At 47.8% G+C, this 15955-nt stretch overlaps 1 protein-coding gene across 2 annotated transcripts in view; it reads right to left on the bottom strand.

Annotated features, from left to right (window-relative positions):
* ASRGL1 (asparaginase and isoaspartyl peptidase 1) overlaps positions 1 to 15454 on the bottom strand; it is a 50871-nt gene extending 35417 nt beyond the window's left edge. For both annotated transcript variants that reach the window (XM_075598060.1, XM_075598061.1), the window contains exons 1-2: positions 15332 to 15454; positions 8262 to 8465 (exon numbers count right to left, since the gene is read on the bottom strand). In XM_075598060.1, the coding sequence (XP_075454175.1) occupies positions 8262 to 8448 (187 nt within the window). In that variant the 5' untranslated portion in view covers positions 8449 to 8465; positions 15332 to 15454. The remainder of the gene's footprint in view (positions 1 to 8261; positions 8466 to 15331) is intronic.
* Between the last annotated feature and the right edge of the window lie 501 nt (positions 15455 to 15955).

Genomic DNA, 15955 nt, shown 5'->3' with positions numbered 1-15955 from the left:
TTTTAAACACGCTACAACTGCTGCCATACAGTATGCCTACAATAAGACAAGCAACCGACGCAAGGGAAATCTCATGACCGCGCACGTAGAAAAAAGACTATACTTGGAGAAAGTCCTCCTCGAGCGACTGAGGGGTGCTGATCTCAAGCACCTTCAGGAGGAGACACAAATAAACTGGAGAAAGGGCTCCAATCCCAACAGGACTGAGGGTTCTCTTCCTCCATCAACTCTCATTCAAGTCACTGAGATATCTAGAATGAGAGTGGAAGGATGGGCTTTGGCCGTGGCAAGTCCGAGCTTCCCACAAACAGGGGAGGTATGTAACAGGGGAGTAATCCCCGTTCAAGTAATGTGCCTTTAATCTAGCAGTGTGGTGGTTAACTGCTGGTAGTCAATTAATAAACACCACCTGCCTGATTGCTTACAAAAGCCTGTCTGTTGAGACAGGAAGTGACACCTTAGCTCACTTGTGGGCTGAACTTTGGAGACAGAGCAGTGTTCTTGAGTCTCCCAGGAGAGACTGACCAAGAGAACACATATCTCTGGAGCTGACCATGTCTTGAGCTCTGCACAGCATAGCTGATTGCAAGACACCAAATAAGACTTCTAAACCTGGATGATGATTTTCTGTGCACGCATGGGTGCGGTTCCAGGAGAGCAGAGGAGCTTACTCTACAGCAGCTAACAGATAAGACTTTCATTCTTAAAAGACTGCTTATATCTGCTTATTTCATGCTATGTGTTTGGGGTTGGGAGAAATGCTTAACTAACGGAGATGTGAATTAATTGCATAGGATTTCACTAGAAATACTCCCAAGTGAATAGAAGCTCTGTTCCCCCTGTGTTTGGATGATTTCCTGATGAAAAGGAAAAGTCACAATAAAGCCTTATTATAATTTCACCTTATAAAAGTCTCCAATTGTCTACCTCTGTGAACGTCCGTCTACAGCCCTCTTTAGTGTAACAAGGATCATCTTATGCAGTATCGCCCTCCCATATTCCAGTAACTCCTGATAAGAATATATACCCGAATCCGGTCGGGGTATTGCAATTAATCCTGTAGACACCTAGGGAGATAGATCTATCTATACCTCTCCTTTCATACCCACTCCGCTATGACTGACTTCCTTATACACTGTATTCTGAGGCACACTCTAAAAATGTTTTTACGTCTCGAGGCGCGGTTCTCAGACCGCATCCAGCTATAGACTCAGATAGTGAAAATAACAGTGTAGATTTAATTCAAAAGATAATAAAACATGCTCAGAAAGCATCACATACAATCGTTCTGATTCCCTCTGTATGTATAAGCAGCAGTGGCAAAACATATATACATTGTATTCAATCCTCAGTGTATTACAGTAACAAATTGTTCCTGTACCAAACTAGTTGTTTGTTGCTTGTGGCTGTATTGCTCATATGAGCCCCAGGGGAACCCCAGTTGGTAGTTACTGTCCATGAATCAGCCAGACAGATAAATATCAGTAGCGGAGGTAAAACGGAGGCTGTGTGTTCAGTTTACACAGCCAGCATGCCGTTAGGAAACGAGTCATGGCCATACTCATGCAGGCTATACAGCTCAACCCCATTATAGCGTGTCCTCGGGGGCACCCGATCTGACCGCGCTATAACTGGGGTCACGCTAATTTATTTTAAAAAATGGTCACCGTGCGCCCGATCGGTAAGAGGGGGGAGGTAGGAAGAGGTGGAGTGAGGCGCAGGCAGCCCTACACGTCCCCCAGCAGTCACCGTAACTCTCCTCGCACTTCCCCCAGCAGTCTCACTTCCCCCCGCAAGCCCCGCTCCGATGTCAGCCCCGCTCTGACACCCCCCCCGCCAGCCCCGCTCAGATCCCCACCAGCAGCCGACACCAAGGGTAGGGGTAGCTGTGTGTAGTGTGTGCGCAAAAAAAAAAAGTTTTTTTTTTTAAATATTCGGGGTCCACACCCAAACCGCGTTATAGTGGATTGTGCTATAACGGGGTTGAGCTGTACTTATCTATTTTACTGCTCATTGTTTGTTCGATCCTTCGTGCAGGCTATACAGTCATCTCCCGCAGATTCTGCCTCATGGTGATGTCACTCCGACACAATTAACTAAAGGTATAGACTGTGCTTTTCATTATTTTATTAGAAGCACAGGGGGCTACGCATAAGAACATATTAGAGTTTCAAATGGGGGCGGGTTTGGTATGTTTCTTCCTTTGTCGGGCCCATCGATGATGAGCTGCTAGGACCAGGGGGGCTGGCGCCTCAGCTTGGGCTGTCATTCGCTGGTGTGCCGATCGTGGTCCAATAGCTCTCAAGGTATGGGCCCGGGGGAGCGGGGGAAGACAGAGCAGGTTGCCAGCACTTCACTCCTGTGAGCAATGTCAGCCCTGCATTGGTGCTCGTGTGGACGGGGATTGAATTTTGCGCGGAGGTTCGCGTGCGGGCACCCATGATGACGTCTCACGCGGGCGCAAGTGTTTGGCGCGAAAATTAAGTATTCTTTCTCCTTTTCTGCTAGGTATATATAGAGGGTCCCCGTCACCCTGCACCTTATACGTCCTTTATCAAGGAGTGTCTGAAACACGTAGGAGGGTTTTTCACCTCCTTGGGGGATGTTTTGTATTTGTGCTGAATAAATAGAATTTTATTTTTATACCACCTGACTCCCTGGCAGTGGCGCTGCTCTCTTCTTTTTTCTACCATTTACATGGCAACACAGGGCTATTTAATACCTGGGAATACATTTTACAAACAACTATAAATCTTTATATAAAGCAAACTTTCCCAAATTGCTGCAGACTCTAAAGGAAGACATTTGAATCTGGTCCACGTATAACATATCGTGGGTTGGTAGAAGCCATTGCACTAAAATTATTTAGCTCCCTCGGATTCTGTATCCATTTCAAATTCTTCCAGTGCTAGTCGTACGTAGAGATATCAGTTATGTCCAATCTTTAACATCTAAATTCATATGGAACTACAATTTTTTTTTAAAAAGAGGGTAAAGAAAGGAATCATGGGTCGACTGACATGTATCTTGCTTGTTGTCCTATTACAAAGCGGCCCAATTATGTCAAATTACTCAATGGCATGTAGACCCCAATTTGAAAAGATGGGTAGAAGTGGAAAAATAATTCTGCTCTCCGTTAGAATGACACAATCTAATTTGGTTACCATCATTGAAAGTCAAAATTGACTGTAAACCGCTTTCCTCAATGACCAATTCCTTATCAATCTGGGAGGCCGCAAAATTTAGATGTGCTCCAACCACTAAAAAAATCAAAAATCATTGATGGCTCCCCTATCGGATAATCCGGAGTTTGCTCCAGGGATGGGTAGTAAAGATTTTACAATTTGGAAGCAGCAAGGTATTACGAGATTGAAAGATCTGGAGGGTAGAAATAACATTAAAACATTTGAACAAATTAGGTCAGAAAAAGACATACCATATTCTGAATTCTTTAGATACATCCAGATGTATTTTATAAACAAATTTAGCCCCCGGCTCCCATTAACAAATTTTGAAAAGCTCTGTATTTTAGAGAGAGACACTAGCGAACTTACATCTCAAATGAATAGGGAAATGACCTGTTCTAGCCCTGAGTACTCCCGAAAAATGAAGTATACAGTATATGTCTCAGTGGGAAGCAGACCTGGGGAAGTACTGGAGGAAGAAGAGTGGGATGAGATTTTTGTTTCGGTAGCCAAAAGCACAATTTGCACGACGCTAAGGGAGAACGCATAAGGTAATTATGAGGTGGTATCTCATCCCACTAAAATTATCAACATTTGTCGCAGGTTACTCTCCATTGTGCCCAAAACAATATGGAGAAACAGCAGACTTGTTACATATGCTGTGGTCCTGCCCTCAGATTGCCCCACTTTGGGGGGTGGGGGGGGAAATCAAAGATTGTCTGCAGAGGATCTTGGGCATCCCGTTCCATTTGACCCCTGGCTGTTTCTATTAAACAGAAAACTACCAGGCATTTCCAGGTCTGAAAGTAAATTAATCGCACATTTTGCAACAGCAACTAGGTGCGAGAACCCAGTATTATGAAACCATTTGGAGATTCCAAACATTCCCAAGAGTCGGAACAGAATGTGGTTTGTCTGCCATATGGAAAAGTTGACGAGTTTGGTCAAAGACTCTGGCACTAAATTTCCAAAAGTATGGATTCCATGACTAGCCCAAAACGGGTAAGTATAGCTACAATTTTGCTTTAATAAGACAAAATGCATTCTGCCTTGACAGAGGTGAAGAAAAGTATGATACATATTATTAAATCAACATGTGATGTTGGTCAAAGAGACAGAGGTTAGAGAAGTGCCCACACAGGGAACAAGATCATAGGCATATCTGAAGAGGATCTAGCTTATTCTAGAACAGTCCTGTACAACTTGTAAAGCGAGAAGGGCCGAACTGCTCCAAGGAAAACAGATTCGGGCCACACGGGTAAAATCATCATCATATCTCCCCCAGCACCTCTCATCCTCATATCTGCCCCAGCAACCCATCATCCTCATATCTCCCCCAGCACTCATCTTCATATATCTCCCACAGCATCCCTCATCATCAACCTTTGCGAGACTCACCCTCTATCTCACACTCCCATCTCTCCCCCTCACCCATACACAATACTCCCCCTCCACATAACACAATACCCCTTGCAGCCACACATCCCACCCCCCTGCACCTCACCCCCCCTTCACCTCACATCACCCCCCTGCACCTCACCCCACTACACCTCCCCCTGCACCTCACTTCACTCTCCCCCTGCACATCACCCCACTACACCCCCCCCACAACTCACTTCACTCACTCCCCTGCACCTCACCTCAACTCCCACACCTCACATCACTCTCCCCCTGCACCTCACATCACTCTCCCCCTGCACCTCCCACACCTCACATCACTCTCCCCCTGCACCTCCCACACCTCACATCACTCTCCCCCTGCACCTCCCACACCTCACATCACTCTCCCCCTGCACCTCACATCACCCCACTACACCTCCCCCCTGCACCTCACCTGCACCTCACCTCTGCCCCCCGCACCTCACACACTCCCCTGCACCTCACACACTCCCCTGCACCTCACACACTCCCCTGCACCTCACACACTCCCCTGCACCTCACACACTCCCCTGCACCTCACACACTCCCCCCCACCCCCTGCACTTTACCTCTCCCCTGGCACCTCACCTCACCCCCCCCTGGCACCTCACCTCACCCCCCCTGGCACCTCACCCCCACTGCGCACCTCACCTTCCCCCCACTTGCACCTCACCTTCCCCCCACTTGCACCTCACCTTCCCCCCACTTGCACCTCACCTTCCCCCCACTTGCACCTCACCTCCCCCCCACTTGCACCTCACCTCCCCCCCACTTGCACCTCACCTCCCCCCCACTTGCACCTCACCTCCCCCCCACTTGCACCTCACCTCCCCCCCACTTGCACCTCACCTCCCCCCCCCACTTGCACCTCACCTCCCCCCCACTCACCTCCCCCCCACTTGCACCTCACCTTCCCCCCACTTGCACCTCACCTTCCCCCCACTTGCACCTCACCTCCCCCCCACTTGCACCTCACCTTCCCCCCCCCACTTGTACCTCACCTCCCCCCAACGGCACCTCACGGAGCAGGCAGGACTAGCACACTTGTGCAGTCCTGAGAGCAGGCTCGAGGAGGAGGAGAGGGGGAGAGTGGGCTCGTGGCTCCCAGGCGGGAGGAGGGGGGCTCGCGGCTCCCGGGCGGGAGAGGAGGGGGGCTCGCGGCTCCCGGGCGGGAGAGGAGGGGGGCTCGCGGCTCCCGGGCGGGAGAGGAGGGGGGCTCGCGGCTCCCGGGCGGGAGAGGAGGGGGCTCACGGCCAGGAGAGAAGGGGGGGCTCACGGCCGGGAGAGAAGGGGGGGCTCACGGCCGGGAGAGGAGGAGGGTATAGCGGCTCACGGGTGGGAGAGGAGGGTCTGGAGGGAGGAGGACAACGGGGAAAGCCGCCGCGGGCCGTACAATGAGTGCAGGCGGGCCGCGTGTTGTGCAGCCTGTTCTAGAAGATACAATACATGTTCCCTCCCCTAGTTTGGTATATTTTTTTTTGCTTTCCTTTAAATTAAGATATTAAAAAAAAAATCAAATGTAAATATTGTGATATGTAATGTTTATATGGTGTGCCAGAAATTAAATAAAACTTTGTGTTATAAAAAAATAAATAATAATAGAACATGTAGAAATATAAAAGCACAACAGGAATGCCTGCCATGGAAAGCCTATGATTTAAAAGTTGTATGGTGTAAACAAACACACACAAAAAATAAGCACTGCAAAATGCACTGAAAAAAAACACTTCATTCATTTGTCAACACTAATTTCTTAACAAACCAAAAACTATTCTATAACCAATTTTAATATGGCCAAGTATTCAAATGTCCTTGAAATGGGAAAAAACAAGTGACAGGCAGGCGCACTAAGGGACAATGAAAATTTTAATGTTAAAAACACAATGATGATAGTGGACAAACAAAGCCCATTAAAAAACAATGCTAAAAATCAAGGTAAACAAGTGTTAGAATAACTGGCTATATACCAGCACGGGCGGAGGAGTGGGACAGGTCAAAACTAAATCACGTGAGCACTACAGAAGGGATCCGGAACCGATCTAAGTACAAATTTCCTTGAAATGGGTACTGCTACAATATATATTAGCATTAATGATACAGTATTCAAAAGTCACTTGATATTGCTGGTTTAATCAACTCGCATTATGTAGTGGAACTGATCTTTTGAATGTTGCATACATCCCTGCAGGAAGTTCCTTCTTATTGATAACCTCCCCCCTCAAGGTTTAAGCTCGCCCCACCCCACTTTCCAAGTTGGCAGGTCAGTTTCATTTTGCTAGTTTACGACAGATCTAATGTGATCATTCTTCCTGTAATTATACAGGTAAATAAGAATTTTAACCCAGGTGAGTGTTAGGACCTGCTTCGGTCATGCCTTGTAAGTGGCAGCAGGCTTAAGATGCTTTGGCCAAAGGGTTAAACTAAATGACCCTTTTTACAAGAGATATATAGGTATAAACAGTGTGTATTTTTGTCACAAAGGAAGTACCTTTGGGCATTTTTGTTTTTTGTTGTATACATTTAGCCACGCCCACTAGCGCTCCTTTTGACACTTATATGCATATATATATATATATATATAATGTGGTAAGGGTTGGGGTTTCTCAGAGCTTGTTGGGAATCTGTGTATAACCTCAAATATATCTTACTTTATTCTGTTCATATATTTCAGTAGGAAATCCTACACACGTTTTCTAAAACATTAATACGTATTGATGTATAATATTGAAGAATAGGGATGAGCAGTTTCACAGGTTGGAAATCCAAACGTCTCGAATTTTGTAACATCTGTTCTAATTTGAGCGGAAAACAAAAAACAAAAACCGAGTATTGCTCATTCTCTGGTACTTAAAAAAAAAAAAAAAAATATATATATATATATATATATATATATATATATATATATATATATATATATATATATATATATATATATATATATATATATATATATATATATATATATATAATAATAATAAGTTCTACAAACTTTTGCGTTAATAAACGAAATGTCGGTAAACCTTTGCAAAAAAAGTACATTTTGAAAATATTGCAAAAACAAAATTCCTGCTTATTTTCAGTTTTGCTCCATAATCTTCTGTCTTAAATTGTTATTTTTTTTTTTTACATCTGTGTTAAACTCAAGGAATCTCTGTAGTACTGCTGACCTGAGGAAGAGAGAACTCTTGAAAGCTTGTCATATGATCTATTGTTAATCAAAAGAAAAACAAAATATATGAATCTCTTAATACTGAAGTACTCAGTTCTCCTCCAAACTTTCAAACCTTAACAAAACAAAAACCATTAGAAGAAAAAAAGGAAGGGACAGTACACTAGTATTTCACTGATCCACTGTTTCTTGCTTCTTCCTCTCTGAGTGGCAGCAGCACCGAAGACACTTTGTTTTACTACGCCTCTATACAGTACAGTTGATACTGTATGTCTTGTAGAATACCTCTCCTTGGGGAACCTATGGGGTAGAATTGACTACTTACCATAGACACCGAACGAGGTGCATAAACATTACCTATTCATTAAGTCATAGACCTTTATTTCTCATATCTATGGGACCTAATACAGATGTATTCTAGGAGAGAACATCATTAAATACTCCATTTGATTGTGGGCATTATTTTCAGAAGTATTTCAACCTGTTACCTGCATTGAAGTTTGAGTCATCTTCCATCACTACCACAGCTTCTTCCACTGCGGTCAGTGCACTGCCTCCCTGCTTCAGAAGGTCATAGCCTTTTAAGGCTGCACGCTTGACTCCGGATCTATATCTTTCTTCATATTCTTTAACGATCACACCAGCACCTCCATGGACAACAATTACTGGCTTCATCTTCCTGTGACCTATAACTATAGAAGGTTTTGGATTTTTTTTAAAAACAGGCCATATACCCTACTACACAGTGGGAAAGGCAACGTAAACTGTAATCAGCGCCAGTTGTGACATACTGCTTGTCCGAACAATTACTAAGGTTGTTGGGCATCTTTGTCCAAATTAATTAACAGGGTAGAGAGAGAAAGGGCAAGTAGCATGGCCCTAGACCAGTGATTCCCAACCTTTTTTGTTTGGAGGAACCCTTGAAGTATTTCGAAAAATCTTGGGGAAACCCTATCTGGCTGACACATTATAGGATTGACAGCGGTAAATCACAAAGTTTCACACCTCACGCTCCCCCTCTATTTCCCACCCTCTACCCATGTATTTCTCTACCCTCCCCTCCCGCCTTGCATGTATTTCTCCCCTACATCTCACTCTTATTGCCTCTTTTACTCACTCACTCACTCCCTCCTCTCAATTCTCACTAGCCCCTACCTTCCATCAATTATCACACTCTCATTCAATCCCCCCACAAAATACATACCAAAAAACCCCACCCCCTTAAATACATATAACCCCACCCCGCAATACTTAATAAAAATACCCCGCCCAAACCAATACATTTTAAAAAGACCCCCACCACAGATCCCCCCCCAGAACACACAAGAAGAAGAAGAAGAAGCAGCAGCAGCAGCAGCAGCAGCAGCCGCCACCACCACGGATCAACCCTCTCCCCTCCCCGAGGAGCACACAAGAAGAAGAAGCAGCAGCAGCAGCAGCCGCCGCCGCCGCCACCACCACCACGGATCAACCCTCTCCCCTCCCCGAGGAGCACACAAGCAGCAGCAGCCAGACTGCTAGTACGCGCTCCTAGGGTGAAGGGAGGAGGAGAGTCAGGAAAGCCGTCGCGAGCCGCAGTGACTGCGGGCGGCAAGGCGGAACCCCTGGGACTGCTCGACGGAACCCTGGTTGGAATCACTGCCCTAGACAAATAGCCAGCAGTTGTCCTATTTCCTCAAGCTTGATTGCCCAGATGAAGTGTATTGTATTGTATTGTATGTCTTTATTTATATAGCGCCATTAATGTACATAGCGCTTCACAGTAGTAATACATGTGGTAATCGAATAAATAACAGATAATATAAATAACAGATCATGGGAATAAGTGCTTTAGACAAACATAACATTAAGGAAGAGGAGTCCCTGCCCCGAGGATCTTATAATCTAATTCAGCGTTTCCCAAACGGTGGGTCGCGACCCAGCACCGGGCCACGGCACCAAAATTGCCGGGTCGCAGCGAGGCTGGCCGCGCGGTGTCTCCCGTCCCCCCTGCTCAATTTTAAAAAAATGCCGGCGATTTCCCCCTGCGGTCCCGCGCAGGGCAAGCAGGGCCTGCTCCCTTCCTCCCCCCCCGCTCCCAACGTGGGACGGAGGAGGAAGTACCAGCTCCTCTGCGTCCCGCACGTTACGTGGGACGGAGGGGGAAGTTCAAGCTCCTACTGCGGCCCGCTTCCCCCCGCGGCCAGCTTCCCCCCGCAGCCAGCTTCCCGAGCTCACCTCCCGTGGCACCCCCTCCCGAGCCCACCTCCCGTCCCCCCAAGCCCACCTCCCGTCCCCCCAAGCCCACCTCCCATCCCGGGCAGCAGGGGATATTGGGGGCAGCAGGGGAAAGCGTCCGGCGGCAAGGTAAGTCACCCCACCCAGTCACTGCCTCCCACCCAAGTGCCCCTGGTCCCCCTCCCACCCACCCAAGTGCCCCTGGTCCCCCTCCCACCCACCCAAGTGCCCCTGGTCCCCCTCCCACCCACCCAAGTGCCCCTGGTCCCCCTCCCACCCACCCAAGTGGCCCTGGTCCCCCTCCCACCCACCCAAGTGCCCCTGGTCCCCCTCCCACCCACCCAAGTGCCCCTGGTCCCCCTCCCACCCACCCAAGTGGCCCTGGTCCCCCTCCCACCCACCCAAGTGGCCCTGGTCCCCCTCCCACCCACCCAAGTGCCCCTGGTCCCCCACCCACGTGCCCCTGGTCCCCCTCCCACCCACCCAAGTGCCCCTGGTCCCCCTCCCACCCACCCAAGTGCCCCTGGTCCCCCTCCCACCCACCCAAGTGCCCCTGGTCCCCCTCCCACCCACCCAAGTGCCCCTGGTCCCCCTCCCACCCACCCAAGTGCCCCTGGTCCCCCTCCCACCCACCCAAGTGGCCCTGGTCCCCCTCCCACCCACCCAAGTGCCCCTGGTCCCCCTCCCTCCCACACAAGTGCCCCTGGTCCCCCACCCACCCACGTGCCCCTGGTCCCCCTTAGTGCCCCTGGTCCCCCTCCCACCCTCCCACCCAAGTGCCCCTGGTCCCCCTCCCACCCTCCCACCCAAGTGTCCCTGGTCCCCCTCCCACCCTCCCACCCAAGTGTCCCTGGTCCCCCTCCCACCCTCCCACCCAAGTGTCCCTGGTCCCCCTCCCACCCTCCCACCCAAGTGTCCCTGGTCCCCCTCCCACCCTCCCACCCAAGTGCCCCTGGTCCCCCTCCCACCCAAGTGCCCCTGGTCCCCCTCCCACCCTCCCACCCAAGTGCCCCTGGCCCCCTCCCTCCCACCCAAGTGCCCCTGGACCCCTCCCTCCCTCCCACCCAAGTGCCCCTGGCCCCCTCTCCAGTCACTCACATCCGTCGTTGCCTGTAATTCACTGTTTGTGTCTGTGTGGGTATAGGGGAGAGCGAGTGTGTGTGGGTATAGGGGAGAGCGAGTGTGTGTGTGTGTGTATCTGTGTGGCTGCGTGTGTATCTGTGTGGCTGCGTGTGTGTCAGTGGCTGCGTGTGTGTGTGTCAGTGGCTGCGTGTGTGTGTGTCAGTGGCTGCGTGTGTGTCAGTGGCTGCGTGTGTGTGTGTCAGTGGCTGCGTGTGTGTGTGTCAGTGGCTGCGTGTGTGTGTGTCAGTGGCTGCGTGTGTGTGTGTCAGTGGCTGCGTGTGTGTGTGTCAGTGGCTGCGTGTGTGTGTCAGTGGCTGCGTGTGTGTGTATCAGAGGCTGTGTGTATGTATCAGTGTGTGTGTCAGTGGCTGCGTGTCTGTCAGTGGCTGTGTGTGTGTGTATCAGTGGCTGTGTGTGTCTGTGTGTGTATCAGTGGCTGTGTGTGTGTCTGTGCAGGCCCTATAGGCCAGTATAGGCGATAACATTTTTAGTGGGTCACGAAGGAGAAGTTCAAAAAATAACCGGGTCACGGAAAAAAAAGTTTGGGAAACCCTGATCTAATTGGTAGGTAGGGAGAACGTACAGAGACAGTAGGAGGGAATTCTGGTAAGTGCGTCTGCAGGGGGCCAAGCTTTATGTATCATGTGTTCAGAATATCCACAGTGCTATTCGTATGCTTCTTTAAGCAAGTGTGTCTTAAGGTGGGTCTTAAAGGTGGATAGAGAGGGTGCTAGTCGGGTACTGAGGGGAAGGGCATTCCAGAGGTGTGGGGCAGTCAGTGAAAAAGGTTTAAGGCGGGAGAGGGCTTTAGATAAAAAGGGGGTAGAAAGAAGACATCCTTGAGCAGAACGCAAGAGTCGGGATGATGCATAGTGAGAAATTAGGGCTGAGATGTAAGGAGGGGCAGAAGAGTGTAGAGCTTTAAAAGTGAGGAGAAGAATGGAGTGTGAGATGCGGGATTTGATTGGAAGCCAGGAGAGGGATTTCAGGAGGGGAGATGCTGAGACAGATCTAGGAAAGAGTAGAGTGATTCTGGCAGCAGCATTTAGGATAGATTGTAGGGGAGACAGGTGAGAGGCAGGAAGGCCGGACAGCAGGAGGTTACAGTAATCAAGACGGGAGAGAATGAGGGCCCGAGTCAGAGTTTTAGCAGTCGAGCAACAGAGGAAAGAGCGTATCTTTGTTATATTGCAGAGGAAAAAGCGACAAGTTTTAGAAATGTTTTGAATGTGAGGGGCGAATGTGAGAGAGGAGTCGAGTGTGACCCCTAGGCAGCGTGCTTGGGCTACTGGGTGGATGATCGTAGTTCCAACAGTAATGTGGAAGGAGGTAGTAGGGCCAGGTTTGGGAGGAAGTATGAGGAGCTCTGTTTTAGCCATGTTGAGTTTAAGGCGACGGAGGGCCATCCAGGATGATATAGCAGAGAGACATTCAGAAACTTTGGTCTGTATAGCAGGTGTAAGGTCAGGTGTTGAAAAGTATATTTGTGTGTCGTCAGCATAGAGGTGATATTTAAACCCAAAAGATGTTATTAGGTCACCTAGAGAGAGTGTGTACAGAGAAAAGAGAAGAGGTCCCAGGACAGAGCCCTGGGGTACCCCCACAGAGAGATCAATAGAGGAGGAGGAGGTGTTAGCAGAAGAGACACTGAAAGTACGATGGGAGAGGTAGGATGAGATCCAGGATAGAGCTTTGTTCCGAATGCCAAGAGTATGGAGAATGTGAAGGAGAAGAGGGTGGTCCACGGTGTCAAATGCTGCAGAGAGGTCGAGTAATATGAGCAGAGTGTAATGACCTCTGTCTTTGGCAGCATGGAGGTCGTCAGTTATTTTAGTGAGGGCTGTTTCAGTAGAGTGAGCAGTGCGGAAGCCAGATTGTAGAGGGTCTAGGAGAGAATACTGTAGGTGTTGAGAAAATGGAGCAAGCGAGAGAATACAAGATGTTCAAGGAGTTTAGAGGCAAAAGGCAGGAGGGAGACAGGCCGATAGTTAGAAAGACAGGTAGGGTCAAGCTTGCTGTTTTTGAGTAATGGTATGACTGTTGCATGTTTGAAGGAGGATGGAAAGGTTCCAGAGCAGAGGGAGGAGTTAAAAATGTGTGTGAGCGTAGGGATTATAGTAGGAGCAAGATGTTTTAGGAGATGGGAGGGAATGGGGTCAAGAGGGCAAGTGGTAGAGGGAGAAGTGGCGATCAACAGCGACACATCCTCCTCTGAGACAGTGGAAAAAGAGTCAAGGAAGGCAGGAGGAGAGTTAGGAAGAGGTGTAGGATGGGAAGAAGAAACAGAGGGGATGTTCTGACGTATGGATTCCACCTTTTCCTTAAAATAGTCAGCAAAGTCCTGAGCGGAGATGGAGGAAGGAGAGGCAGCTGAGGGTGGTTTGAATAGAGTATCAAAGACAGAGAACAGTCGGCGTGGGTTAGACTTGTGCATGTTGATTAGTGCAGAAAAGTAGGCTTGTTTAGCTTGCGAGAGGGCAGAGTTGAAACAGGATAGCATAAATTTGAAGTGAAGGAAGTCTGCGAGAGTGTGAGACTTCCTCCAGAGGCGTTCAGAGGAACGAGTGGAGGAACGCAGCATGCTTGTGTGGGAATTTAGCCAGGGTCTAGGGTTAGTAGGGCGAGTGCGGCAGAGAGAAAGTGGGGCATGTAGATCAAGAGAGGAGGACAAGACAGAGTTGTAGTTCCTGACCAGGTTGTCAGGGTCTGTAGCAAAGCTGAGAGAGGAGAGGGAGGAGCGTAAAGTGGACTCAAAGTCAGGTAAGTGAATAGAGCGCAGGTTTCTGCAGAACCGGGGTGTAGATGGAGGTGGAGAAGGGGAGAAGCGAGATAGAGAGAATGAGATGAGATGATGGTCAGAGAGAGGAAAAGGGGAAATGGAGAAATCGGAGAGGGAGAAGTTCTTAGTGAAAACCAAGTCTAAGTAGTAGCCATCCTTGTGGGTGCTGGCTGCAGTCCACGGTTTAAGGCCAAAAGAAGAGGTTAGAGAAAGAAAGCGGGAAGCCCAAGGGAGAGAGGGGTCATCAATGTGGCAATTGAAGTCCCCAAGGAGACGAACAAGGGAGTTTGAGGAGAGGAAGAGAGCCAGGATTCAAAGTGAGAGAGAAAGGCAGAAGGGGGTGCTTAGTATATACGGTATGCAAGCAAGATTGTTTACAAAGCTTGATCACAAACACCACAAAAAAAAAAAAAAAAAAACTGTGCAGGACTACACATCTAGCTCAATGTAGATTGGCTTGTACTGCACAAAACGTGGAGTCAAATACTACAAACACCACTGAAAATAATATCAAATAGTCTTTTGCTTTGGAGCTCAGTTAAAGGCCTACATTTTAACTCTGCTCTTCACAATCTCCTGACTTAAAGCACCAAAACATTCAATATCCTACGTGTTTCTTTTTATTTAGTTCTGTAGTATTAAGCAATACTTACTGCATTTTTTTAAAATCCAATCAAGGCCATTTTTTTTATGAGGTTTAATTCTATATTAACTATATCCTGTGGTTTAACACACCTCAGCAGTGCAATTTCTTTGGCAACAAATGATCACAAACAGGAAAGTGTTGCAGTGTTCCTACTATAGCAAAAGACTGTTTTAGAACTGAAAACTGTAGACCTAGTAATAAAAGGTTACATTGTAGCTGCTGAGTTACACTGAGTGAAGGACTGATTTAAACTGAAAAGGCAGCAGCTATTACCTGTTCCCATGGAAGCAGAATCTTTGCAGATCGATCACAGGAGTACAGATCAATCGGCAGATTAGGTGATTAGTTTTCATTAAAAAAGGTAATCAAACGCGACATACATTAAAAAAAAATACATTTGATAAGTGATGTGAGAATGCTGCTGAACAGATGGTAAATGATAGCTTCATTATTATCAGTGTAGGATGTTAGGCGACTAGCTGATAATAATATGCTGTCCTTGCAGTTATCGCGTCAATTAACCTTTTGAAATAACTTGACAAGGTTAAATCTCACCAGGTTATTTAGTAAATATGGGAAAGAAACTGTTGCCTCCTTATTTCAGCACATAAAAAAAAGTGTGAAGAAAATAAATGAACTTCCTGAACGATTACAGTGCAGGGGCAGCTCTAATAAAGGAGCAGATACCAATGTTTCTTCAGTTGAATAAAGAACATTGGTACTAATATTCAGTTAAGTTCCCCGATTACCCTGCTACATACAGAAAAAGTCTGAGGTGAAAACCTGTTACTTACACAGTGCGGTTTGTATCGCCCAAGGCCCTCTGTAAACAGCTCCGAAGGAAACAGCTCCAGCAATGTAAAATCAAAAGCAGAGCTGGAGTCACCTGACCCACGGTGGTCATAATACCTCCTACAGTGAGCTCCAGGGCCAGCCTACAGCTGGGAGGAGCCTGCAGGTTGCTAGTGCTGAGAGCAGTAATGCATCTACTTCTAATCTGATACAAAGAAAAAGGGGCATCGTACTGTAACCTGTCAACTACATTTCCCTGGCTTAATCATGATATAGAACTATGCATTCTTGGCTGTGTAGTGCTGACTGCGTGTATTAGGCATAATAGTTGTAAACACCAGGAGGGGTGCATGGTTTAGTAAGTTTCAAATACATTTACCCACATTTAGTGTAAATCACTTGCTAAACTGTGTGCTACAAGCCCAAACCAAGAGGCCATAATACCTGAGGTGCCACAAACGCATCTCTTTGACATTAAACCCTTGAGTTGCAAGAGGGATCAGCAATCCTCTGTTGTGATGTGTAATGTGTTGCAGGCTCCTCTAGCAGCAAAAGGGTTAAAAGGGCAATCCTTAATAAATGTATTGTTAGTGTCATCTGTCAGTCAAACAAACGTTGTAACCTTT

The sequence above is a fragment of the Ascaphus truei genome, chromosome 4 (assembly GCF_040206685.1).
Source record: "Ascaphus truei isolate aAscTru1 chromosome 4, aAscTru1.hap1, whole genome shotgun sequence".
NCBI lineage: Eukaryota > Metazoa > Chordata > Amphibia > Anura > Ascaphidae > Ascaphus > Ascaphus truei.
Note: the sequence above shows the minus strand (reverse complement) of the source record. Positions and strands in the feature narration are given on the sequence as shown.